The sequence below is a fragment of the Nelumbo lutea genome, chromosome 3, assembly GCF_056320005.1.
Source record: "Nelumbo lutea isolate HS-2025 chromosome 3, American lotus-T2T, whole genome shotgun sequence".
Classification (NCBI taxonomy): Eukaryota; Viridiplantae; Streptophyta; class Magnoliopsida; order Proteales; family Nelumbonaceae; genus Nelumbo; species Nelumbo lutea.
Genome location: NC_142686.1, coordinates 11,419,012 through 11,446,998, shown reverse-complemented (window position 1 = coordinate 11,446,998; position 27,987 = coordinate 11,419,012). Strand labels below are relative to the sequence as shown.

The 27,987-nt window shown below is 39.9% G+C and overlaps 1 protein-coding gene across 3 annotated transcripts; it reads left to right on the top strand.

Annotated features, from left to right (window-relative positions):
* EMB2004 (RNI-like superfamily protein) lies at positions 1-27,946 on the top strand. 3 transcript variants are annotated; one of them, XM_088975920.1, is made up of 19 exons: positions 8-317; positions 406-697; positions 3,286-3,495; positions 4,704-4,762; positions 4,911-5,048; positions 12,502-12,576; positions 12,686-12,769; positions 12,885-12,946; positions 13,142-13,211; positions 21,084-21,159; positions 21,260-21,390; positions 22,885-22,944; positions 23,059-23,133; positions 23,210-23,314; positions 27,051-27,146; positions 27,246-27,326; positions 27,407-27,508; positions 27,593-27,673; positions 27,828-27,946. In XM_088975920.1, the coding sequence occupies exons 1-18, from the start codon at positions 273-275 to the stop codon at positions 27,659-27,661; spliced, it is 1,830 nt and encodes a 609-aa protein (XP_088832046.1). In that variant the 5' UTR covers positions 8-272; the 3' UTR covers positions 27,662-27,673; positions 27,828-27,946. The 3 variants fall into 3 exon arrangements, with proteins under 3 accessions (XP_088832045.1, XP_088832046.1, XP_088832047.1); XM_088975919.1 differs by having other exon boundaries at positions 1-317; positions 27,593-27,946; XM_088975921.1 differs by lacking the exon at positions 27,051-27,146 and having other exon boundaries at positions 22-317; positions 27,593-27,946.
* Positions 27,947-27,987: the final 41 nt, after the last annotated feature.

Below are 27,987 nucleotides of genomic sequence, written 5' to 3'. Positions count from 1 at the left end.
ATCTTCATTTTTCTTACAGAAGAAAAAGGGGGAAATAAAACATAATCGACGGAGAAAGGTATGCTCTAGTTGTTGTTCTAGACTAGAGAGTAGAGGGACTGGAGACTGGAGACTGGAGAGGGTGGTTACCGCTTTATCCCCCGCTCTACTCAACACAAACTCTCTGCAACACGAATAAACACGCAGAGGCAGAGAACTCGCTCGATAGGGGCAAGGATAAAGAACCCAAGTTCTCTCGCGAATGCATTCCTAACATCCATTCCCGCCACTTCATGGGTTCCGCATCAACCATCTATTTCTCTTCCGCTCATCCTAAGGTAGGCGCCCCCCTCTTTCATTATCCATTCCCACACATCAACTGTAATCCAAGTCTTCTTCACCTCGTTCCATCTTGATTTTCCTCAGGTTGCGTTCCACCCCTACTCTCGCAGACACCAACTGCAGAATGGACTGTTAGGCACTACATCCTTGGGCTATCATGCGCATCTAGTGTTATTTCCTACCACACTGCCGGTTGTAAGGAGGCGAAGCTTGACTCCGAGGGCTGTTTCTCGAAGTGATGGAGCTTCAACCCGGGCTACCGGAGGTCGGAGGGTGTATAAGCAATCCCAAGCCGTAAGGCCTTTGCCCCGTGTTCCCGCTAAGGAGCTCGTCGCGGCTGTTGCACCTGCCGGCGTGTTTGTTGCTGTTACATTTGGTATTATTTCGGTCATGAATTCATCCATTTTGCTCGTAATTCATTGTCATGTTCCATTTTTTTTTTTTATTTTATGTTTTGTCCTTGTTTCTGTTTAAATTGCGGATTTCATATTGAAGTGGAACGATAGATTATACATTCCAGTCATAATTGATTCGCGCTCCTGATCCTGGGTGTTTATGACATTACTCCAAGTGCTCTATCATAATATGTAATAGTAGTATTTCCTAATTACAAGTGCTCTATCAAAAGGGGAAAAAGGAAAAATAAATTCGAAGTACTTCTATTGCCAAATAGTTAACAGGCAAAACTTGCCTTGTGTTGTAGCCAAGTATTTCTAACTTTGTAGAATACATGAGCAAGGCATTGACTATCCCTTAGTAATTTTAGATGCGCTGTACAAATTGAACAAGGTTGGTGCTTCTGAAAGTTTATAAAATTTGGGAACTTCCGATTGGTTCGCTGTACAAATTTTAGGGCCCGTTTGGTTTGCTGGAATAGGGGTCCGGAATTGGATTCAAGTGGGCCATTCCTATTCCAAGTGTTTGGCTGGGCGGAATTGGAATCCCATTCCCATTCTTGGTGGAATGGCATTCCCCCATTTGAGGGAATGGCTTCCCCTCCCTTGGGAATGAAATCCCATTCCAGCTGATTTTAATTCCCATTCTGATTCCTGTCTGAACTAAACAGACTATTGGAGTAGACCATTCCAATTTCGATTCTGATTCCAACTGTGAGCTAAACGGACCCTTAGGAACATTGGTATTCTGCATATGAAATGTTAAATTTGAATCAAATAACTGTTGTGAAAAATTATGGTACTTTGGTATCACATTTTCTTTCTTTCTTTCTTTCTTTCTTTTTTTTTTTTTATCTTTATCCTTTAAGAAAACATTCATACCATATTTCTTTAATTATTTATCCTTGTTCACCCTCAAGAAATCTTTGGATTCTATGCAATGATGGATGCTATCCCTGGTACAAATGACTGACATGCTGAAGGGAGAGAATATCATGTAGTGATATTGGTTCCTTTATGATGGATTGGCTCTTCATTCCTTCTAAGTTTGAAGGTGCTTAAGGATCCTTATTTGGAAAAAGCTTTTGAAACATATTGGACCTTATTGTAGATGATGCATAAGCATATAGTTGTATCTTTTGTATCCTATTGGTGGGAAATGCTTGTTCTTATGGTTGGGTGTCCTCTAAGCACTTTACTCCTAGTAAATTAGTTAATGGTTGTTCATTTCCTCGTATCTCTTATTTCTTATCTCTTAAAGTGCAATCATTCAACTTTTTGTTTTCCAATTATACCCCCCAAAAGACAAACAAAAACTCTAATATATGGGGTCAAAATGGATATTTGATAATTTTCAGAATTCAGAATTCAGAACAACATTCTCTGAGTTCAGAGGAAAGAAAAGTTCACCAATACCAATATACCTCTTAATGTAATTATTGCACTTTCAGATGTTAGACTTCAGAGCATCACCAATATCACTGGGATATGTGCACCAGAAACTGTATTTTAAGATGCCATCAGAAATTATCTGGAAAATGCAGGCATTTGAAAATAGAAGTTTAACTGCCTTTGAAATTTCATGTATTTCAGATATGAAAATATGCTTTGGATCGGATTATTTACATGATGGCATTGCATTCCACCTTAAATACTCACATAATTGGTTGTATGTTCCCCCTGCAATAAAATTCTATCACCTATCCCTCTCTAGATGCATAGTGTATTATGTCGTTTATCCTAAAAAAAAAAGAAAGAAAGAAGGCACACAAGACTTGTACCTTTCCATTCCTTCTGCTCAACCTTTGAGTGTGTTTGTATTCACTATTCAGGGGAATGGAAAGTGAAAGCAATTCCATTCTCCCACCGAATCAGTGGAAAACATTGCTGCCCCCTCCTAAAAGCATCTCCACTTAAATGGAGGAAAAGACAGCAATAAAAGGCACTACTTGTGGGGTTCCACTCAGCCTTATTTTTTAAATAAAAAATAGCTACCTGAAAATAATGGAAAACTAGGAAATTCCATTGCCTTTTAGTTTCTGCTTCAATCCAAATACAAGTATACAACCTTAATGAAATACCCATAAATCTTATGTCTGAGACTGAGACAGTAGAAGAATGCTGGAATCTGGATCTTGGCATCCTTATAATAATACTGCATATTGTTTGGGATCAAACTTGCAGCACCACTTGATGCTGTTAAGATTCCCACCCTTTCTTTGACTGTTGATATATCATGCCATTGAATTAACCACCTATACACATAGACAGCTGTTTGGATTTTGGAAATCAAAGAAGCATATATTTTCCCTACCTCTCATTTTGCTTGATCTTTAATGAATATCTCACTTTTAAGACTATAGCTTCATTTATTAACTCAATCTTTTTTCTTCCCCCACTTTTGTCAGTGCTTGAAGCACTGATTTAGCAATGGCTTCTTGATTTGGGTTGAAATCATATGACGAAGTTATTAAGGTTTTTGTTGCAATTCTGTGGTTTCAGCTATAACTTGCCATGATATCTAAAGGAAGTGTTGATGGTTATCATAATTTTTGTTTCTTACTGACAGTTTTATGGAAGCTTGTGGAAAAGTTGCTCTTGCCAAAACCAGGAAAACCTTTAGGGGAGAACATATCTTCCTCACCAAGAATAGGATGGTCATTTGCTGCTGGCACAAATTTGTCACCAGATGCTAGTTACAAGATCGAAAGAGAATCCAGACAGAAATTGAATGAATTTGCCAAAGAACTTAGGACATACAGAAGTGTTGACATGTCAGGTATACTATTCAGATTGATAAAAAAGTGAAATTGTGAGGGATGCTGCTCATGCATACATGCTAATTGAAATTATCATTGATTATCTAGCTATAGTTGCATTGCATCCCTTATGTGTAATACAATTTAATTTTCGAAAAACTGTTAAGGTATGTATTAATAAAGATCGTCACCCTTGTACTTCAAGGGACTGTACTTTTTTTTGGTAAGTGATGTCAATTGAGAAAAGGCTGTAAGCATGACAAACTAATTACAAAACAGCATATTGGGATCAAAAAAGGGATTATAGTCTCATGTTTGATGTAATATTGACTAACAGTCAAGCTTTATGTTATATACAATTTGACATCATTCTTTCTAATGGCTATCCACTTGAGAGGAATTCAGGAAGGAACACTCCATGTCTTTTTTTTTTTTTTTGATTGGTATTTTTTGACTGGTCCCCCTTGTCTTTTATTTTGATGCAGCACACTCTTATCGCATTATATTTTCTTAGAAATCTTTTTGTCCAATTCGTATTACATCTAGTTGAACATGGTCTATACTTATACAAGTTTTTGCTCTCACATCTGATTGAAATTAATTTACCTTCTCAAGCTATGGCTGCCAAGGTATTTGGCCTGGTCAGTCTTTGAACTCAGGAGTTTCTAGCTCTGACTGGGTAGCCAAGTAGTTGTACTTTGCTTTCCCAAAGAAAAATTCTTTTTTGATTTATTCTTATTATGTTGGAAAATGTGTGCCTCTGTCCATGCTCACATGAACATCTATGTGCTTGTGCATGTGCTTGCATACTTTAATTGTATGATCAGAATAGGATGAAATCAGCAAAAACTATCCAGAAATTGGCATTCCTAGAAATCTCAATGTGGGTGCAGAATTTTTTTTTGAAGGTGTGTAAATTTATTTGCATTATAAATCAAGAGGAGACCACAAAATTACAAATATAGCCCTTTCAAGAAGAAAGTACTGGCAGTACAGGCCATTCACAACATATACCAAAAAAAAAAAGAACTCTATTACTGCTGATGATTTGGCTCTACTGGGAGTAGAACTGCTCATATGATAAGTTGCCAAACTCCTTCCTGAGAGATTGGGCCAGGCATACCAGGCTTCCTGATAATTTGTCCTTTTACTATTCACTCCAATGAATATTAAAATGCACCTTGTATTCGTGAAAAAATGTGATTTGATCTTACCAAGCTGTTTATAGGTTGCAACTTTGGGGATGAGGGGCTTTTCTTTCTTGCTGAGAGCTTAGGCTACAATCAGGTTAGAGCTTATGTAATCTTTAAGCTTCCATAACTTAAAAAATGTTCATTATGGGATATCTATTTTTAGGGTGGTACTTCTTCTTCTAAGTGCAAAATATGCATGTAGTCAAGGATGTTTGTTGATTCATCTTTCCATTGTGTTTTAGGCTGTAGAGGAAGTTGATTTCTCTGCTAATGGAATAACTGAAGCTGGAGTGAAGGCATTTGATGGTGTTCTTCAGTCAAATATTGTCTTGAAGACTCTCAATCTTTCGGGAAACCTTATTGGAGATGAAGGAGCTAAGGTAAGGTTAAGTTTATAGCCACATTTCTGCCATAACATTATGTTATTATAACCAGTAAAAGTAGGTATGGCTATGCTAGCTATCTTCTAAGGTTCAGTAGTGTCTGATCTCTATCTAACTACTTTTTCTATATAGTTTTCATGAAAATGACATAAAAAATCCTGTAACTTTTAAAATTCTGTAGTGTTCATTCTTTTAAGTAAAAGAATGGAGTAGGAATTTTAATTGGATATGGTTCACAATTTTGAGAACCATTTGAATCAAGTACTGATTGAAATGGTTTCCAAAACTTAGACAAAGTTCTGTTATATGCACCAATTAAAAAATGGCCAAGTTTCCTTTAGGTCCCAATTCCGATATGATTCCCATGCCTCATTAGCCCATGCTATGATGCTACTCCTGAAAGAATGCCCATGGTTAAAAAGATAAACTCTAGACTAATTATATGACTCAGTGACCCAATTGTTGCCTGTGATAATTTTTATAAGTAAAAGAAGGAAAAGAAGTGTTTCACTAAAGCATTGTTTTTTCATTCACATATTGGATCTCACAAAAGTAAAGTGACCCAATTAATAAATGATCGCTTTTACTAAAAATCTCTATTTTTTTTTCCAAATGTAATAACTAGAAGAGCTATCGGTAATGGTAATGATGATCTACATAAAAGAGCTGCATAAGTCAATATCAACATACTCATGTGCATTACTAACCATTGGAATTGAAGAGTGGGCACTAATATTGTAGATAGATGCATTTCAGTTAAAAGACCTGAAGTGGCAAAGCCTTGGGTAAAAATAGCACTTGGTGTGGTTATTGCGTTTAAATTATATTTATGTTATCCAAATGAAAATCAACAAGATTTGAAGTTAGAAATAGAAATCACATCCTCTTTTTTTTTTTCAAGGAGTAGATATAAGGTTATCAACCAAAAATATCATTGTCAACAGTGACTAATTATGCAATTATAATAATCAGTTCTATAGAATATGGTAATGAACTGTATAGAAGTAATCACTTAAATAAGATACTAATATATAGAAATTTATACTTATATTATTATATATACTATATGGTATATAGTAATTATTCATAATTATAAATAAAAAATATAAATAAGTATAGGTAATGTGAAAAATTTGAAATTTAATAAAAAATGATGCATAAGATAAATACAAGAAGAGATTTGCCCACCCCAACATTATTCATCCCTTTTCCTACAAAGAATCTTGTAATACCCGTCCATAGTTTCATCAGTTACTCATCTATCAAGAAGAAAAGGAAAAAAAAAAAGAAGAGTTTGTTCCGATAATTATCCTAAAGCCATTTTGGATGTGTAGATGCTTGCTGAGAATTCTCTAAAGGCTGGCCTTTGGAAGGACTTTTCATTTTTGTTTTGTTTTATTTTTACTTTGGGGGGGGGTGTTGGTGATGTTATTGCATAGAACCTTCTATTTTTCTTTTCGGGTTTTGTGTTTGAGATATGCTTGCATATCGTATACTAAAACTCCGATTAGGTCTACATCCACTCTACCCCTCCCAAGATCCCAAACAGAAGGGGCCATCATTGATTGTGTTGAAGTTTGACCTGCCCTAGAATTCTGTCTTGTTCGTTGACTGCAAAGTAAAGTAAACAGCAAGTAGGAGAGGAAAGAAGAAGAGAGAAAAGAGAGAAAGGCTGGTTCGAATTAGAGAAAGAAGATATCCCTAGATTCGGCCAGACATGTTATTATATTATTAACTTATTGGAAAAGACTTAAGTGCCCTTCTTTAAGTAAGAAGCACTCGAACTAACATAACAGTACACATCAACATTCTCAACAAGTACAAAGACCGAAATACCCCTTCACTAACACCACTAACACTCCCCCTCAAGCTGGTGAGTATATATCATATAATCCTAGCTTGTTACATATGTAGTCCACTCTCCCCCGACTCAAACCTTTTGTAAACAAGTCTGCCCACTGGTTTCCCATACTAACATATGTAGTTTCTATCACCCCATTCATCACCTTCTCTCTCACAAAATGACAGTCAACTTTGATGTGCTTGGTTCTTTCATGAAACACCGGATTGGAAGAGTTATGAACCGCTGCCTGATTGTCACAATAGAGCTTCATTGGAGTACTGATGTCATATCCTATCTCCTGTAGAAGGTTCCTCAGCCACACTAATTCACAAGCAGTATGTGCCATGGCCCTATGTTCTGCTTCTACACTGCTTCTTGCCACAACTGTTTGCTTCTTACTTTTCCACGTTACCAGGTTACCCCCCAGAAAGGTGCAATAGCCTGTGGTGGATCGTCTATCAGACATAGAACCTACCCAATCAACATCGATGTATCCTTCTACTACCAGTTTTCCACCACTCCTGTACAGAAAACCACGACCAGGAGCTCCTTTTAGATACCTCACAATCCTTAGCACTGCATTCCAATGTGGGACCAAAGGTTTCTGCATGAACTGACTCACCACACTAACCACAAATGAAATATCTGGCCGAGTAATGGTTAGATAGTTTAGTTTGCCTACAAGTCGTCGGTATCTGCCAGGGTCTTCAAATACTTCACCTATATCACTGCTCAGCCTCGTATTTGTTTCCATAGGTGTCTCAGCCAGTTTAGTACCCAACAACCCTGTTTCTTCCAATAAATCAAGCACATATTTCCTCTGACACAAATTAATGCCATGCTTAGATCTTGCTACCTCTATGCCCAAAAAGTATTTCAACTTGCCAAGGTCCTCTGTCTGAAAGTGTTCCTGTAGGAATGCCTTCAATCTGTCAATGCCCATTTTATCATTCCCAGTCACAACGATATCATCCACATACACCACCAATATTATTTTGCCTGCTGAAGAGTCAAAACTGAAGACAGAGTGATCAACTTGGCACCGTTTCATACCAAACTTCTTGACCACCTCACCGAACCTACCAAACCATGCTCGAGGGGACTGCTTAAGTCCATAAATAGCCTTCTTAAGTCTGCATACCTTACCATCCTCCCCCTGAGCAACAAACCCTAGTGGTTGCTCCATGTAGACCTCTTCGAGCAAATCACCATGCCAAAAGGCATTTTTGATATCTAGCTGATGGAGAGGCCAATCATACATAGCGGCAAGGGAGATGACGACACGAACTGACTCTATCTTAGCAACCGGGGAGAATGTCTCTGTGTAGTTAATGCCATAGGTTTGGGAGTACCCTTTGGCAACCAGCCGCGTCTTCAGGCGCTCAACACGACCATTTGGCAAGTACTTAACACTATACACCCACTTACAACCGACAACCTGCTTCCCAGGAGGAAGAGCGGTGAGGTCCCAAGTGTGATTATGATGCAGAGCAGAGAGCTCTTCTTCCATAGCACGGCACCACTCTGGAGAGGTAAGGGCTTCCTGGACATCCTTAGGAACAACCACAGCAGATAACAAAGAGATGAACTGGTGATGGGAGGCAGAGAGGTGGGTAAGTGAAACAAAATTGGAAATAGGGTGAAGGGTGCAAGTACGTTTACCTTTCCGGAAGGCAGTAGGAAGATCTAGGTCAGAGGCTGGTGTCGGAGCTGGAGCTGGATCTATTGACGGTGATGAAGCTGGAGGAGCTGTAGCCGGTACACGCGGGCGATGTGTATACACGTGACGGATGGGTAGACGGTCAACCGACGGTGGCACCGGAGGCAAGGACGTAGGCATCACTGGAACCAGAGGAGGTGGATCAGCCACAGGAAGAGGAAGGGGAGGTGGTGATGAGGAGGAAGCAGCAGCACCGGACCCCATGAAGAACGGAGTAGACTCGAAGAATGTAACATCAGCACATACCAAGGAATGACGAGAACTGGGATGATAACACTTGTACCCTTTCTGAGTTCGGGAATAGCCAAGGAAGATACACTTCAGGGAACGTGCATCTAACTTGTCAGTCCCGGGACCCAGATTATGAACGAAGCAGACACACCCAAATACCCGAGGAGAAAGCGGAAACGAAGACATGTTGGAGAATAAGACACTAAAAGGAGAACGACCATCAAGGATAGATGTGGGCATCCGATTAATTAAGAAACAAGAGGTGAGCATTGCATCGCTCCAAAAGGTTTTGGGAACATTCATGTGGTGCATGAGGGAGCGTGCCGTTTCTACAAGATGGCGGTTCTTTCTCTCAGCCACCCCATTTTGTTGCGGAGTATAGGTACATGAAGTTTGGTGTATAATGCCATGTTGGTCCAAGTATTCTTGAAAAGATGAAGACAAGTATTCACGTCCATTATCAGAACGGAAAGTTTTGATGTGAACACCAAATTGATTGCGGATCTCAGCATAAAATTTCCGGAAGATGGCAAATAATTCACTTCTTTCTTTCATTAAATAGAGCCACGCCATTCTTGAACAGTCATCAACAAAAATAACAAAATATCGGTGTCCATTATATGGCATCACTTTATAAGGACCCCAAACATCTGAATGAATTAAAGAAAAAAGACACGGTTATCGACCCTAGAACGAAAGGGAATACGATGGTGTTTCCCAAATTGACACGACTCACAATCTAAAACAGAAAGTTGACTCAATGAAGGGACTAAGGACTGCAACACTTTCAACGAAGGATGACCAAATTTACAATGCCACTAGAGAGGAGAAATGGATGACTGAAGGGCCATCGACGTTCGTCCACCACCATCAAGATAATAAAGTCCACCGACTTCATGCCCTCTACCAATCTTCATCCCCGTCTTGAGATCCTGAAAAACACACATAGAAGGGTAAACTGTGATGGAGCACTTAAGGGACTTGGTCAGCTAACTAACAGACATAAGATTAAATGGAAGCTTAGGTACATATAAAACAGAGGATAGGGATATAGGGTCTAGGTCAACATTACCAACACCACAGATAGATGATGTGGAGTCATTAGCAAGGGTAACAGATTGTGATGTTGAGCAATGAGTGAGAGATGAAAACACACCTGGAGTTCCCGTCATGTGATCGGAGGCTCCAGAGTCAATAATCCAAGGGTTGGGTGTGGATACCAAACAAGCCATACCTGAGTGTGCAAAGGAAGTTGTGTTCTGCTGCGACTTGGATTAAACAAACCTCTCATACTCATCCCGAGAAACACTCACCATCTCCTTGCCTGGACCATCTGAGGGAGTAGAAGGCATCGGGTCAATTGACCGGTTCTCCTATCTAGAGCTGAAACTGGTGTCACTAGTCATGGCATGGTTAGCCCACGTCGAGGGAGGACCATGTAAGTCATAGCAATAGTTAATGGTATGTCCATCCAATCTACAATGAGTACATTTCCGTGGACCCGAGCCACGTCCTCTACTACGAGCTCCCCCTGAATCTCTGCCCCCAGTACGACCACCACCACGGATATGTGTAGGTCCACCACTACTACTCCTGCCAGGCTGGGCTCCTCGAGCCCCAATTTTGCCACCTCGACCTCTCGACACTGCAAATGCTGATTTATCGGAGACATTAGAATCCATAGATCCAATGGAAGCCCTCCGAAGACGAGCAAACACCTCCTGTAAAGATGGAAGAGCAGATCCCCCTAGTATCTGAGCTCGTACTGGTTCATACTCAGACTTCAGCCCCACCAGAAACCGTGTCACATCAAGCTGCTCTCGCTGTTGCTGTTGAACTTTGATATCAGAAGTGAGAGGATGATAGACATTTAACTCATTACGGATATTCCTCACACTGGCATAGTGCTCCTCAAAGCTTTGATTTCCCTATTGCAGATTGAAGTATTCCTGATATAGTTGATATACCCTAGTGGTATTATCCTGACCTGAATACAATTTCTTAGCATGATCCCGCACCTCTTTGGCGAAACCGTGTCACATCAAGCTGCTCTCGCTGTTGCTGTTGAACTTTGATATCAGAAGTGAGAGGATGATAGACATTTAACTCATTACGGATATTCCTCACACTGGCATAGTGCTCCTCAAAGCTTTGATTTCCCTATTGCAGATTGAAGTATTCCTGATATAGTTGATATACCCTAGTGGTATTATCCTGACCTGAATACAATTTCTTAGCATGATCCCGCACCTCTTTGGCTGTGTCAAGAAACATGAAGTTCACACTGATTTTGGGTTCCATACTGTTCCACAACCATGTAATGATCTGTGCATCTTCTTGTTCCCAGTCTTCATACTCTTGAGAGTTAGCGGGGGGTTTCTCCTCTCTTGTATGCTTCACTTTCTTCTTCGCCTTCAGAAAAACCTCTACAGACTTGGCCCAAGGGACATAATTCTCTCCATTTAGTTTAATGGAGGTCATTTGGACATTCAAGTAGTCAGTAGAGATCATGACACTAGGTTTACTATCACTGTTATCTGCCATTGCCGAACTCCCTTATCACTGAATTCTGAGCACTGAATTATGAGCACTACACACAGACACTTCACCGAAATCTGCACACTGATTTCAACAGCAATAAATGCTGAGAACTGCAACACCACAAACCCTACTCACCGAAATCTGCACACTGATTTCAGCAGTATTAAATGCTGAAAACTGCAACACCACAACCCCTACTCACCGAAGTCTACACACTGATTTCAGCGATATCAAATGCTGAAAACCACACTTGTAACACCACAAACCCTAATCCACAGCTACGGGAAGTTTCATCATTAAGTAGACACTATTGCCCTTTGAATCACACACAAACTAGAATAAACCCTAGCATACTGCAATCAAAAACCCATCATGCGAACTGTACTACACCTCTCATGTATTCCATAACAGAAAATATGCATAAAAAAAACTTTACCCCATCGCCTGAAGGCCAACCACACGAAGGGCTGAGACACCACTGCACCACACGTACCAGCCCTAACTAGGGCTTAGAAACCACAGCAACCAATCACCACCGACACAATCGGAGGCATAGGAACCTCCTAGGGAAGAGGGCGATCACTCCTTTTCAGCCCTTTTCCTAGTCTCCAACTCACAGCTGAGAAACCCAAGAGAAACCCTAATTCGAATGCGCAGAAGACAGAATTCTAGCAAGTCTGATTTGTTGAACCTCGCTTTGATACCATGTTGAAGTTTGACCTGCCCTAGAATTCTGTCTTGTTCGTCGACTGTAAAGTAAAATAAACAGCAAGTAGGAGAGGAAAGAAGAAGAGAGAAAAGAGAGGAAAGAGAGAAAGGCTGGTTCGAATTAGAGAAAGAAGATATCCCTAGATTCGGCCAGACCTGTTATTATATTATTAACTTATTGGAAAAGACTTAAGTGCCCTTCTTTAAATAAGAAGCACTCGAACTAACATAACAGTACACATCAACATTCTCAACAAGTACAAAGACCGAAATACCCCTTCACTAACACCACTAACAGATTGGATAAGGACTTTTTTTTGGCCTTGCATATTGTATACCAGTGCCATTGGTCCATATTGAGTAGCATAGCTTTGTATTATCAATAAAGAATGTCTTCCTGTTTACAGTGTCTGAGTGATATCTTGGCGGGGAATGGAAGTATTGAAAAGCTCCAGCTGAACAGTATTGGTTTAGGAGATGAGGTTAGCAGATCTTCTGAAGCATTCTTCTGTATTGATACACGGCTTCTTTTGGGGTGATATAACATTGTATGTGCACTCCCTTATTTACTTGCTTGTTTTTGTGGTGCAGGGAGCCAAGGCTCTTGCAGAGATGTTAAAAAGAAATTCAAGCCTACATGTTCTTGAACTTAACAACAATATGATAAATTATTCTGTATGTGATTCTCTTTTTTTTTTTCTATTTTATTTTTTGGCCACCAAAAGTTAGTTTGAGCTGTAATTGGTGTCAATTGAGCAGTACCTTTTCTGCTTTTGCAAACTGGTGGTAGGGATTTATGAGTCTTGCTGGAACACTTTTAGAGAATAATACAATCCGGTCAATACATCTTAAGTGAGTAATGCCTATTCTTTATGTATGTATCCTGTTAGTGTAACTTTGTTTTATACCATTAAGGAGTTAATATCTGTAATTCAATACTTGCATCATATCTTTGATGCCAACAGATTTTTACAATAAATATCCTTGGTTGCTCATTAACTTTGTTTCTTTAGGACTTATGTGCCATTTGCCATTTTGTTTTTGTAGTGGCAACTATGGTGGCGCTCTTGGGGTCGCTGCTCTAGCTAAAGGGATTGAAGGGAATAAGTCTTTGAGGGTACAACTTTGTTCCAGTTACTTCTCTCATCTCTCTTGATTTTATTACAAAAGATGAAAATAATACCAATTTTACATCAATCACTCCTATGTGTTTATGATCTTTGAAGAACTTATATGATAAAGTAGGCTAAGGTAGAAAATTAATACGTTGTAAGAAAATTAATGGGCTGCACAACAGGGGTAGCCTGCCCCCAAACCCCTAGACCCCCCGCCCCCCAACTGGGGTGAAGGCGGGAGTCAATCCCAACTCTCCGCTACAACCAGCTGGAGACTTAAACAGCATGCTAGCTGACACCTTCATGTTGTAAGATTGAATTAGTGCATTTGTTATGTGAAAATTATATTGTTATCAGAATCACACACAGGATCCATACAAACATCAGGAGTGTTCGAATGCAAACTTGGCAACTAGGGCTTACCATTATTCATGATCTATTAAAATTACAATCTGGTCCTTGGGTGGATATTTTTTCAGATAAGTTTCAACATGTTTAAAGTTTTATTTGAAAATTTTGTAAATCCTTTCAAAATAACAGCATTTGGAGGCATGACTTCACTAATCAAGGCCAGGATTGTAGAGGGGACAAGATGACTGGTGCAAACTGCAAAGTGGACCATGAGACTGGTCCACCTAACAGAGGTGACATTTGGGTGGGTATGGGTTGAGCTACAAGTCTACAGCCCACCCATTTAAACCATTTATGACCCATCTGCATGGAGCCTAGATGGGTGATGACCCACCACAGACCACATCACCCTAACCCAACCCAAACTGCATCATCATCATCATCATCTAAGCCTTGTCCCAACTATATGGGATTGGCTACATAGAGTCCTGTTTTTCCATTCTGTTCTGTTCAGCGCCATATCCATCACTAAATTATGGGCACTTAAACCATTTCTTTATTACTTCCACCCAAGTCCATTTTTGCTCTGCCTCTAGCTCTTATAGCCCTTCAACTTTTGGCAGATATCTTTCTAACAAGTGTCATGGACGGTCTTTTGGAGCTACTCCTAGGTTCCTTTGTATCACTTCCTTTCTAACCTTGTTCTTTCTAGTTTTACTACCCATCCATCTAAGCATTTGCATTTCTGCCACACTCATTTTTTTTGACATGTTTCTTAACTGCCCGACAATCTGCTCCAAGGTTTTAGATATCGATACACCTGATATGCATGAACCTTGTGTATGAGGTATTTCTAAGGCACACATGCCTTTTTTTCTTTTTTTTTTCCTGAAGTCCACAGAGGGGTCAATCTTAGGCCTGACCACCCCCTGAAATTGCCCCAAACTCAAATATACTATTATTTAGGCATATCGGGGTGCTACAGGAATGATATGTGACGAAACTTTGATCCTTGCTCTGCTCCATACAAATAGATGGCTTTATGATTGTTTTGTAGATTCTTCCTTCTAGTTGAAGTGGTATTCGCCTATCACATAGAACTCTAGATGCATTCTATTTTGCACATCTTGTTCAAAGTCTGTGAGTGACATACTCCTCAATCTCTCATTTGTTATGAATTATTGAACCAAGGTAATAGAAGAGGTCACGTTTAGTTATGTCTTGGTCTCCAATCCTAAGTGTACCCACTTATTATTATTATTATTATTATTTTTAGCCCTGCTTATTTTAGAACCTCTTGTTTCTTATGCAGTTGTCTCTAGACCTAATTTTAAATTTAATCTTTCTCTAGTTTCATCAATTAATACTATTCATCAATACAATACTCGTGTAGTTGTCTATAAAACTAATTTAGGTGGTTATAAAGTTGATATCAATACAATACTTTTAACTTTTCGAAAAGAATAATACTAATGGTACCATGCCTTCAGCAAACATCAAATACCATGGGACCTCCTTTTTCATGTGTAGTTAATTCATCTATGACTAATGCAAATAAATAAGGACCAAGTGTTGAACCTTGGTGAAGACCCATTATAACTGTAAAATCTGGTGTTTCTCCCACAGGTGTTCTAACACTAGTTTTTGCACCCCTGTACATATCTTTAATTAGGTCAGCCAGATGGGGGCGAAGACGAACCGCGATCTGGGACTCCAAATCATTGCTCAGGTGGTGTCTGTGTGTCATACTGTTTCAAGATGCCATGTGTCATGATGTCATTGGAGGGCCAAATCCACCCTCATCAATTGCCCCTCACTCCCAAGTTGAGGGCAGCTCGGCGAAGGGAGTAGATTATTCCTTTGGCCCGGAATGACTATCTGATGAGCTCATAGTTGTTGGCGCTAGTCCAATTTGCTCATCAGGTTGGAAGAGTCCAAGTGTTTGAATGCAGCCTTACGCAGGACCTCGCCGTCTTGATTATCGGGGCACGAGAGCAAATTCATCCGCTTGAGGAGAGGTGGAGCAGGTACCCTGAGGAGATATACCTTATTAGGGATGTAACCATCAAGGGGTTCTGCGATCAGACTAAGTACCTCAAGAGCGAAGCTCATCATGCCGTCCTCAAGAAGGAGTTCTAACTATGTGATTGCCTCGTCAAGTTGCTCCATTCAGGTAGACTTCGACGCAATGCCCCTCAATCCAACTCTCGAAGGAGTTGATAACAAGGTTGATGCGGAGCCTAAAACCGAGGTGGAGGTCGACTATGAAGAAATCAGCCAAGTTTGCATTTCTGCCATGGTGTTGAAAGTGATCTAGTCTTCTTTTCCTCCATTTCTATTTCCTTCTCTTTTTTGTGGTGAGATGCTGACGTCCTTTGAGATCGATTTAGGCGTGCTGCCGAGCTAGAATAACGGGTGGGCTGTCCTTCTGAGGTCAGTCTTCCTATTGTCAATGTGCTTCGAGGTTGGCTTGAGGGAGCCTTAGCTAAAAGCAATATGGCTTTCCCTTAGAGTTCGGTTTAACCAAGTTGCTGAGGTGGATAGTCATTTTGTTGTAGCTTTAAAGGTGGTTGCTTCTATGTCATCACTTGGGATTTGCTTCATCGGGTAGGTGCTCGCAAGATCATGGCGTACATGTATTGCACCTGCTTCTGGAATTGCTGGTCGCCTCCTACCGGAGTCATGGGAGGCTCACCTAGAGGGGGTGACTCTATTGTTCGCGGGTCGCCTACTCTCACGGGAACCATGAAGGGTTTGACCTCTGAGGTCGGTTCCACATCCAGTTCACTTCTAACTCTCATAGGAGCCATACAGAGCCCGATCAGTAGTGAGGCTTCGCAGTTTGGGCTGGGAGACAATTTGGGCCAAATCGTTGAATTTTGCCCAGGCTGGTCGTTCATGTTCTACCCCCCTTGTGATGATTGCTTTTTTTTATGAATAATAATAAATTTATCGATTCAGAAGCAAATTTAGAGTGAGTTCATACATCATCCCAGCGAGAGGCGCGAGCTGCAGCCCCTCCTTGAATCTTACAAGTAAACTAGGAAAGAAAAACAAGAATCACAACTGAGCCCAAAATAATTCTTCCCTATTTACCCCTTGCTTAGCTAACATATCTGACAAAGTATTTGTTGATCTCCCCACCCACTGTACAATGACCAACATATTCCTTGTCAACCAACTAAATTTCTTCATTTCATTCTTGTATCGCTACATAGCCTCTTCAGAATTTTTCAACCAACCCACCACCACCACTTTGGAATCCCCCCCGATTATTAGGTGTTGTACCCTCAGCTGGTTTGCAAATTGCACCCATTGTACAATAGTTAAAAGTTCTGCCCTGATGGAGTTCCCAAATCCCAAGGGACTTGAGTAAAGCAACAAAATCTCTCCCTTCACATTTCTCAAAGCACCCCACATTCAGGATAAACCTGGATTACCCATGCTACTTCCATCAAAGTTCAACTTTAGTGAGCCTTTGGATGGAGACCAACTTGTAATTGATTTGTCCTTTAGAGATGAACACCTCGCTACTATTGACCAATTTCTCCAAAGGTCATTAAAGGAGAATTGATGAAAGATTTCCAAGGTCTTCAGCCAATGTATTGCCCTATTTAACACACAGTCTTTCAAATCCTGGCTGCTCCTTTCCTTTTCTTGAAAGATTCTAAGAATTCTTTCTTCCCAAAGAATTCAAATCAAGGCAGCACGAGCACATCTCCACATAATTCTCCCTATTTTTGTAGGCCAATAAAAGGTAGAATGGTTGAAGAGCATGTGAACTTCTGCTGGTAGACCCCTAAACAACGAAAGTAGCCAAGCCCAAAGGTCTGCAGAAAAGGGACAAGATATTAATAGATGGTAACAATCCTCACCGTGAGCTCTACAGAGGATACACCAATTAGGAGAAATACAGAGGAAAGGTCTTCTCTTTTGTATGTTATCTAAAGTGTTTACTTTCCCATGGAATACTTCCCAACAAAATGCCATAATTTTTGGGGGAACTGGCCTACACCAAATTTCTTTTGACGGAAAGGGTTGGTGAGTAGAAAGTTGAGAGATGGACTTGATGAAAGAACCACAAGTGAAGGTCCCATTAGGTCTAGGAGTCCAAACCCTCTTATCTGGCTTGGAGGGATCCAAACAAACCTGATTAAGACAACCAAGCAAAGCAGAAAGAGAATCAATTTCATCATCCCTAAGTCCTCTACGAAACCCAAAATCCCAAGTAGGATCTAAGGGTGTTCTCAAAGGTGAGACAAATTTTGAGACCACCTCTTTTTTGTACAAAGAAATAGAAAATAGCGAAGGGAACAAATCCTTTAACGGTATGTCTCTTACCCAATTATCCTCCCAAAAATGGACAGAGTTGCCAGAACAAACTTCATACCTGATAAAATTGAGGAATTGAGGAAGGGTGTTGTGAATAGCCTTCCAAGGTGCTGCTAGGTTAGCTTGCCTCGATACACCAACATCCCATCCATTCTTTGACCTCCCATGAATGCTTCCCACCACCTCATGCCACAATCTCTCTCTTTCCAAAGGCCATCGCCACAACCATTTCCCTAACAGAGTTTGATTTTTTCTAGTTACCCTCTTAAGTCCCAAGCCCCCCTCTTCTTTACTTCTGCACACAATTTCCCAAATAACCAAGTGATTCTTTTTTTCTTGTTCCGGCTCCCATAAGAAATCTCTCATGAACTTCTCCAGTTTCCTAGCTTCCCTAACTGGTATCATAAAAGCAGACAAATAATAGGTAGGTAAGTTAGCCAAGGTAGCTCTTATTAGGGTAATTCTCCCTCCTAAAGAGATATAATTCCTCTTCCATGAGGCTAATCTCTTCTCAAACTTTTCTATCACTGGGGTCCAAAATCTACTCTCCCTAGGATTTTCCCCTAAAGGAAGCCCTAAATATGACATAGGCCAAGCAGAGGTGGAACACTCAAGACACTCCGCAATAGTCTCGACCTCCCCTACCTCCAAATATACCCGCTATGCAACTCTCTTCCAGATTTATTCTCAAAATAGAGATACTTTCAAAACCTTTTATTAGCTTCTTTAGGTTTGCTACCTTTTCGCTAAGACCTCCTTCACAAAAGATCATTAGGTCATCTGCAAACTAAAGGTGGGTGACGAGGACTTGGTGTCTCTCTATTCTCCAACCCCTAATGACATCTTCGTTGTCAGCCTTAGTAATGATCCTACTAATCACATCAGCTACTAAGGTAAAAAGGAAGGGTGAGAGTGGATCCCCTTGCCTGACACCTCTGTAAGCTGGAAAAAAGTCCCTCACCATACCATTTACCAGAATAGAGTAGTGACAAGTACTAATACACCCAAAGATCCAATTACACCACTTGTCCCCAAACCCACAGTTTTGCATAACCTCTAATAGAAACTTCCAATCCACCAAATCATAGGCCTTTTCAAGATCCAATTTACAAATAAATCCTCTCTTACTAGACCTTTTCATTTCCTCCACACACTCATTCGCAATTAAGATCCGATCTGTTATTTGTCGCCCTTGAATGAAAGCCCCCTGTGTTTCACTAATGATAGAAGGGAGGACTGTTTTGATCCTCAATGAGAGCGCTTTAACCAGAATTTTATAAATGCTTGTCACCAGACTAATAGGCCTAAAATCTTTTGGGTGGTTGGCATCATTCTTCTTAGGTATTAGGGCCAAAAAGGTGGCATTAATTCTAGGGCTTATAGTGTGATTGTTTGCAAATTCCTTAAAGACTTCAACTAAGTACTCTTTCACCACCTCCCAACAGTCTTGATAAAAGCCCATTGTAAAGCCATCTGGACCCGGAGCCTTGGATCTATCCATTAGAAAGACAACTTTCTTAATCTCTTCTTCCTCGAATTCCCTTGTGATGACTGTTGATACGTATGTTGGCATTGGCCAGTAGTTCGGTGCCATGGCTGCACTGCATTAGCCCGCTGATCGTCTACTCATATTCAAACCTCTAAAAGATGTGAAGCAGTTCCAAAAGTTAGTGGGAAAGTTGAGTTATCTGTCAATGACTCGTCCAGACATTGCCTATTCCGTTGGGGTTCTGAGCCAGTTTATGCACTCTCCTAAGAAGCCACACATGGAGGCAGTAGAGAGAGTCCTTAGATACTTGAAGAAATATCCAGGAACAGGCCTACTATTCAGTAAACACAATCACCTAAAGGTGGAAGTCTTTACAGATGCTGATTGGGTAGGAGCTGTGGATGATAGAAAGTCCACTAGTGGGTATTGCACATTTGTGGGAGGAAATCTGGTGACCTGGAAGAGCAAGAAGCAAAGTGTGGTAGCAAGGTCAAGTGCTGAAGCTGAATATAGAGCTATATGGCACATGGGGTGGCTGAAGTCCTTTGGCTAAAGAACCTTCTAGGGGAGCTTGGAGTTGTTGTTCATAGTCCTATGTCCCTTTACTGTGACAACAAGGCTGCAATAAACATCGCCAGCAACCCAGTCCTACATGAGAGGACCAAACACATTGAGGTGGATAAACACTTCATAAGGGAGAAACTGGAAAAAAGGGAAATTTGCATACCTTATGTCAATTCCAAGGAACAACTTGCTGATGTCCTTACAAAGGGGCTTCCGTGCTCGCGGCACAATGAGTTAGTGACAAGCTGGGCATGATAGACATCTTCAGCCCAACTTGAGGGGGAGTGTTGTAAGGCTTACTTAATTGTTACTACAGTTACTTGTTTCTTTTTTCTTCATTCTTTTTTCTTATTATTCTGATTCTAGGATATGCCTCCAGGGGCATACTTGTAATTTCTGATTCTTTTATGAAGTTAATATAAATAGAAAACTGGCGGCGGCCAGTAGTTACTTTTTCCCTCTCAACCGTACCTCTCTCTCTCTCCCAATCCCCGCGAATCACCACAGGAACTTGAGTTATAAAACCAAAATGAAAGCTGGAAGCTCAAAAAATGAGCAAGAAAACCTTAAAACCCAGCCAATCTGCCTAGGCCTGTCTGAGCTGCTCAGGCCCAAGGCCAGCCTGGGTTTTGTTGGGCTTAACTCAATTTGGGTCTGGCCTGGCTTGGTTAACTTGGGCCTTGACCTTAGATTAGGCTGGTCCAGGACTGAGGTTCTAATATCAGTGTTGGGTTTGGTTGGACTGAGTGAAGTCCTCTGGGCCCTAAACCAAAAATGGATACTTCTCTTGGGACCTGCTCTAGATCATTGTCCTCCTTGTTTCTTTTTCTCATTTGGAGCATGCATTTATTTCTGTTCTTACTCAAATGAACTAAAAGCAAAAATTTAGCCCAACTATTTTGGGTTGGCTAAATGAATCCTATTTTTCTGTTTCTTGTTATACATGTTCAGATATAAGCTTCTGCTCTTCCCACAAAAGATCAAAAATATAACAAAAAGATGGAAACCACACTTACACATAAATACCTGCTATACTTTATTTGCAATAACAGAATGACCATGCACATGTTTTATGCGATAGATACATGAACTTCCACTATTCATGGGTTGAATATCTCATGGTTAACTGCATGTTCAGGAACTTCATTTGAATGGAAATTCTATTGGTAATGAGGGTGTCCGGGCTTTGATGTTAAGCTTATCAACACACAAAGGTTTGCCATTCTCTATATCAATCTCCTCTTTGCCCTTGTTTCTACCTTGCAGCCTGTAATTTCAAATTAATGTGTATCTGTTATGCATGGTTGCTTGCAGGGAAACTTACACTTCTGGACATTAGCAACAATGAAATTGGTCCAAAAGGTGCCTACCACATAGCTGAATTTACCAAGAAAAGCAAGAGCTTGTTATGGTTGAATCTTTACATGAATGACATTGGTGATGAGGTATTAATGTTTAACATATCTTGTTCTCACCCTTCTAGTATATGCTGCTGTAAGGCTTGTTTTTTTCTTATTTTTATCAACTATCACCTGCTACCCATTTTTGGACAGCATGGTTTCTTTGTTAATGAATTAAAGTCATTCTGTTGATTATAAAAAAGATAGTATTTGTAGTTATGTACTTTGTGAGGAAGGGTTATGTGAACTAGTGTGAATAAATGCTGCAAACAGAAAACAGAGTGTCAATTTTAGTCTTAGGCTAGTTCAATGAGCTTTTATATTATCATGAACAGAACATTTAACATGTGTTTCTGAAACTGGATTGAACTAGATAGATGGATGAATCATTTGAACCACCAAGGAATTTGCCTTCAGTGTTCAAATTAATCCCCAAACAATGATTTGACTTAGACCATTGACTTTGTCAAGAACCGTTTGCAAACCATTTCTTTCTGGCCTGACAGCTGGGAGAAGGTGGTGTGATTATGATAATAACTATAAAACTGTTTTAACTATAGAAATAGAAACTAAGTTTCTCTTTTGTACAGTGATTGGTTATAATCACCTTCTGTTTGAGGTGTAAATTCAAATTTTACACTATGGAAAAAATGAACCAATTTAGTGATCGGTGGAAATTAAAACCGGTTGATTTTGAAAATTTACACCTACCTTGTTTGATTGTCAAGGTGTAAATTTGATGAGATGGTGCAGAGGAGGGAAGCAGGGGAAGAAGAAGAAAAAGGAGGAGAAGAGAGAAAGAGAGAACAAAAGAGGAAGAAGAAGAAAAAAGGGGCCGACTGGACTACCTTGTTCCGGGTCCTCTCCGACTCTCCTTCAGAGGTGGGTTCAGATCTGCCGTTGCAAGTGGTTGCAGCGGCGGTGACGGAAAGAGAAAAAAAGGGGGAAAGAGGAAGAAGAAGAGAGGAGAAGAGAGAGAGAGAGATCACTCGCAACGGAGCCAACCGCAGCCGAAGGGGCCAACTGGACTAGCGCTTTTCTTCCTTCTGGGTCCTCGCCGGCTCTCCCTTCGGAGGTGGGTTCAGATCTGCCACTGCAACTGGGTTGCAGCGGTGGTGACAGAAAGAGAAAAAAAAAGGAGGGGGGGGGGAAGGAGAGAGAGGAAGAAAGAGCGGTTAATTTTACATCAATAATTTTGATGTATATATTACATTGATTATTGATGTAAATAAAATTCAAAATGAAATTTTACACCGATTTTCAGTGTAAAATTACATGTCTACCAAACACCAGTAAAATCGAACCCGGGTGTAAACTTTACCCCGGTTCGATTTTCCACCCCAAACAAATGTAGCCTAAAGGAAAAAAAAGGAAGAAAATGACCTATTGTTGTCTTAAACGATATCCACGGCATTATTCAGTCCCATTTCATGGTACTTTCTGTTTATATATCCATTAAAGCACCTTTGGAAATACTTATGAGATGGTGATAAATGTGCTATTTCATTGTTGAGTGATCTAATACTTATGATGAACCAGGGAGCTGAAAAAATTGCAGATTCTTTGAAGCAGAACCGCTCAATTACAACCATAGACTTGGTGAGCTTAACATGCATCTTATGATTCTTTTACTGTTGCACGTTTACTTCTTGAAACTTGAAGGGTCTTAAACCAACATTTTCTCAAGGTTTTTGATTGAATGGACTCTGTCAGGGGGGGAACAACATTCATGCTAAGGGGGCTAGTGACATTGCTCAAGTTTTGAAAGATAATTCTGTCATTACAACTGTAAGTCCTCTTCTGTTTCTATCTTTTTTTATATTTTAGCACATAAATATCCTTACTGCATTTTTTTGGTGTGCAGTTGGAACTTGGCTACAATCCCATTGGACCAGATGGAGCAAAGGCTTTATCTGAAGTTCTTAAGTTTCACGGAAAGATAGAAACCCTCAAGCTTGGTTGGTGTCAGGTAATCCATATCTTTCTACTGATGTTAATTCGAATTCAAAGTAGTTTTTTATCAATAACTGAAAGAATTTCATTGAAAACGATTAAAGAAGTTATAGAGGGAAATTCTTCGAGTTGCTGGTAAAAAATGGAGAGGGGAGATGAACTCTCTTAGCTTCCTCCAAATTGTAAATAAAAGGAATACAACATTGCCTAGAAAATATTGCTTCTTCCCACCCCTTGCTTAGCCAATACATTGGCCAAGCAGTTTGCATCTCTCTTAATCCAGTTCAGATGAATTTCCATTCCTTGTGTTAGATACCTGGACTTCCTTTTTTTCATTTATGTAATCCCACCATCCCATCTCCTCCTCCTTTTGAAGCCAGTCAATAACAAGCTTTCTGAATTATTTATCAAATAGAGCTTTGTGAGTTCCTTCCATAACAGCAAAGATTTCAGCTCTCAAAGAATCACTCACTCCAATAAGGCCAAACAAAAGAGCCCTAATTCTGCATCCTCGTCTCTACAAGGACCTCCTATGCCTGATGGTCCTAGATTACCTTCACTACTACCATCATAATTTAGCATAATAAATCCATTGGTTGGAGGGGTCTATGACAGTCTTGTAACAACTTTTAATGGAGCAGAGTCAACCACTTACCTTCACTTTCTCATCAGATGAGCATTAGGGACTCCTTTAAAGATTTTCAAAGTCTTCACCCAATGGATCACTCTAGTTGTAATTGCTTGAGTTAGAACTTCCCTACCTCTTTTCTTTTTCTGCAAATAGTCTTTGATTTCTTTCTTCCCATATTGTCCAACACACAACAGTTCTCGTATTCCTCCATAAAATTCTACCCCTTCTTTTCTGCCAGCTAACAAAGGTAGGATCAAACAAGCTTTGAACATTTGGCAGGGGATTCCGCCTGCACCCAAACAAGAAAAGAAACCATTCCCATATTGGAAATACAAAAGGACAAGATATTAATAAGTGATGGGAAGACTCCCAATTAGCCTTATAGAGGAGACACCAGTGAGGAGATAAGCACCAGTTAGGTCTTTTCCTTTGGAGAAAATCACATGTATTAACACTACCAAGAATCACTTTCCAACAGAAGCCATCAATCCTAGGTGGAATAAGCTTACCCCAAACCTCATTAATTTGAAAAAGTTGGCTACGAATATCATTCATTTGTGTTTGGAACACAAAGAAAAAAGCGCATGTGAAGGTACCTGATAGGGAGAGAGTCCAGATTCAAAAGTCACTTCTTGAGGGGTCCAAATACACTTTCCCTCAAGGCTTTGGATAAAGGTAATAGCACTATTGACCTCAGTCCCTTGGACCTCTCCTTAGGCCCAAATCCCAAACATATCCAAAAGAGTTGGAAGAAGTCACAAATAAAGCAATAGGTTCATCCCTCCAGTTAGGGATTGCATAAATTGAAGGAAATTGCTCTTTGAGGGTTAAATTACCCAACCATAGATGCTTCCGGAATTTAACAAGATTACCAAAGCAAGGATTATACCTAACAAATGGTAAGAATGAAGAATGGCATGGATAGACTTCCAACCATAGATGCTCCCAATCATTAGCTGCAAGTTTATGAATACTAATAATCACTTTCACCCACAACTTATCCTTGTCAAATGGGAATCTGCAAAGCCATTTAGCTAGTAAAGCCAGCCAAATTCTTTTCCCAAGTATTCCCCAACCCTATCCCATCAAACTTCTTACTCCTACCACCTCCCAACTAACTTGGCTCCCACAAGAAATCTCTCATCATCTTTTCTATCTTCTTGCTAACCCCTCCTGGAATCCTAAAGGCAAACAAGAAATAAATTGGCAAATTTGCTAGAGTGGACTTAATTAGGGTTATCCTATCCCCCAAGGACAAGTAGCTTTTCTTTCAAGAAGCCAGTCTTTTGGAAAATCTCTCGACTATCAGGTTCCAAAAGTGACTTCCCCTTGGATTATCCCCCAAAGGTAAACCCAAATAGTTCAAATGCAAGTGATCCACCTTGCACTCTGACAACTCAGCCCCTTCTATAACTTGTCTATCCTCCATGTTCAAGCCCACAAGACAACTCTTATCCTAATTCCCTTTTAAATCTGACATTGTTTCAAAAATAAGCACTACCATCTTCAAATTTCTCACCCATCTTGAATCATTTCTATCACAAAACAAAATCGTATCATCATCAAATTGTAGGTGGGTGATAAGAATCCTCTCTCTACGAATTCTCCAGCCCCCCACCAAATTCCTAGCATCAGCCCTAGAAATCAATTTCCCAAGAACTTCTGCAATCAATGTGAACAAGAATGGGGAAAGGGGGTTTCCTTGCCTTATTCCCCTAATGGCTTGGAAATGATCCACCACAGTTCTATTGTCCAAAATCAAGTAATAATGACACGTCTTGATACATCCTGAGATCCATTTGCACCATCCATCACCAAAACCAAAATTTTTCTTAACTTACACCAAAAGCCCCATTCAACCAAATCATAAGCCTTTTTCCAATCCAATTTACAAATCAGTCCCTTCCTTTATGATCTCTTTATCTCTTCAACACGTTCATTGGCAATTAAGATCTAATCAATAATTTGCCTATCCTTAACAAAGGTCCCTTAGGATGATGAGATCAAGGAAGGTAATACCAGTGTTTTAAAAGCGCAAGGCGTAGGGGCCAATTTGCATTTGAGGTACAAGGCAAGGCACAAAAATACAAAAAAATGCTAAAAAAAAAAGTCCGAAAATTCAAAAACATTGTCAAAAGAATAAAAAGCAATAAAATGAAAATATTAAACATAATATTAATAAAAAATAAAACTTAAATTTTAAAATAATTTTTTAAAATCCCTATTATCTAAAATTAAAATACATAAACATAACATGTAAGGCATATTCAAATGAAAATTTAAAAATAAAATCAAACATATAAAACATTTTTCAAGCATGTAAAACCCACAATCTCTTTTTTTCCTCAATTGCATTACTTCAAGTAGCTAATGTGATGTAAAACATATTACATTCCTAATTCTACGCCCCTCGAGGCTGGGAGCTCTTGTTTGGGCTTGCCTTGAGGGGCATGGTACGGGGGTCCAGGGGCGGAGCCCCCGACCCAGCTACCAGGTTAAAAAAAAAGCAAAAGAAATTTTCAAAAGGCACATACCTGAGCTGAGCCGCAAGGCGCATCAGGCATACACCTTTTGAAAGGGTTGCACTTAGGACCTAGGCGAGGCGCATACCCTAAAATGTGCCTCGCCTGTGCGCCTAGACGTGCCTTTTAAGTCACTGGGTAATACATCCCTAATTCTCCGAGAAAGCACCTTAGCAATGATTTTATACAAACTATTGATCAAACTGATTGGTATGTAATCCTTATGGTGCAGGACCTCAGGTTTTTTAAGGATTCAGACAATAAATATGGAATTAAGCCCCAAATTGATTACATCTCTCCCAAAAAATTGGTTATAGATTTTTGTAAATCTTTTAATACTTCCTAGCAATCTTGGTAGAAAACACGGCTTCTTTGATCTCCTCAATCTCAAAGCTCCTTCCCAACCAATCCTTAGAGTTTTCAGTCAATTTGGGCCAATCTAAACCATCAAGCTACATTCTTCCATCCAAAGGTCTCCTAAAGATTGATTTGAAGTGATCCACAAAGTCTCAGACAATCTCATTATGATGAGTCAAAGTAACACCCCCTGCCACCAATTCAAAGTAGCTTTTGACAACGAAGATTTGAACTTTTTGCAGATAGGGGCAAAAGGTGCAGAATTCATAGCAGATGCTTTGAAATACAATACAACCTTGTCAACTCTGGACTTGCGGGCAAATGGGATTGGAGACGATGTAGGTGTCTATGGATGAAATATCATTATGTGTTGCTAGATGCTTTTTTGGTCTCTTTCTCTTTTGTTTGGATTGATTTTATATTACCTTTATTTGCAGGGTGCTATTGGTCTAGCTCGCAGCTTGAAAGTGGTTAATGAAGCTTTAACTTCTCTTGACCTAGGGTTTAATGAAATAAGGGTATGCACATCTTGCTTCTTGATATTTTAACTCATATTGCAAAATCTAGCAGCATTTAATTGTTTTGCATGCATAAACAGGATAATGGGGCATTTGCTATTGCTCAAGCACTGAAGGCTAATGGAGATGTGGCAATTGCATCCTTGAACCTCGCCAACAACTTCCTTACAAAATTTGGGAAGGTAGCTACACCTCTTTTACTTCTTACTTTTTCTCAGTTTATTGCTTGAACAGGTTTACACATCTAATTTGATGCAACCGTACAGAGTGCCCTGACAGATGCAAGAGACCATGTGTATGAGATGAGTGAAAAGGAGGTCAACATTTTTTTCTAGATGACTTCACAGGTAGATCCCTTCTTTTTTTCTTTTTTTTTTGTGTAAATACTTCATGATGATGTCCGTCATGTCAGAGGCCATTTTTTTCAGTTGATTCATGTTTGCTAAAGTGTTAAGAGCTTCATTCTCTTGGTTTAAACTCGAGTTGAGTTTCTAATCACAGGAGAAAGATTGGGAAGTTTTGACAGTGGAATGTAGCAGAAATCCATCCTTTTCTGATGAGAAATATGATATCCCCTATTATTCATGCGAGGGAAATAAAGTAATGCATTTTTATGCTCATTTAAGTGTTCATATGGTAGAATATGGTGCACAATATAAAT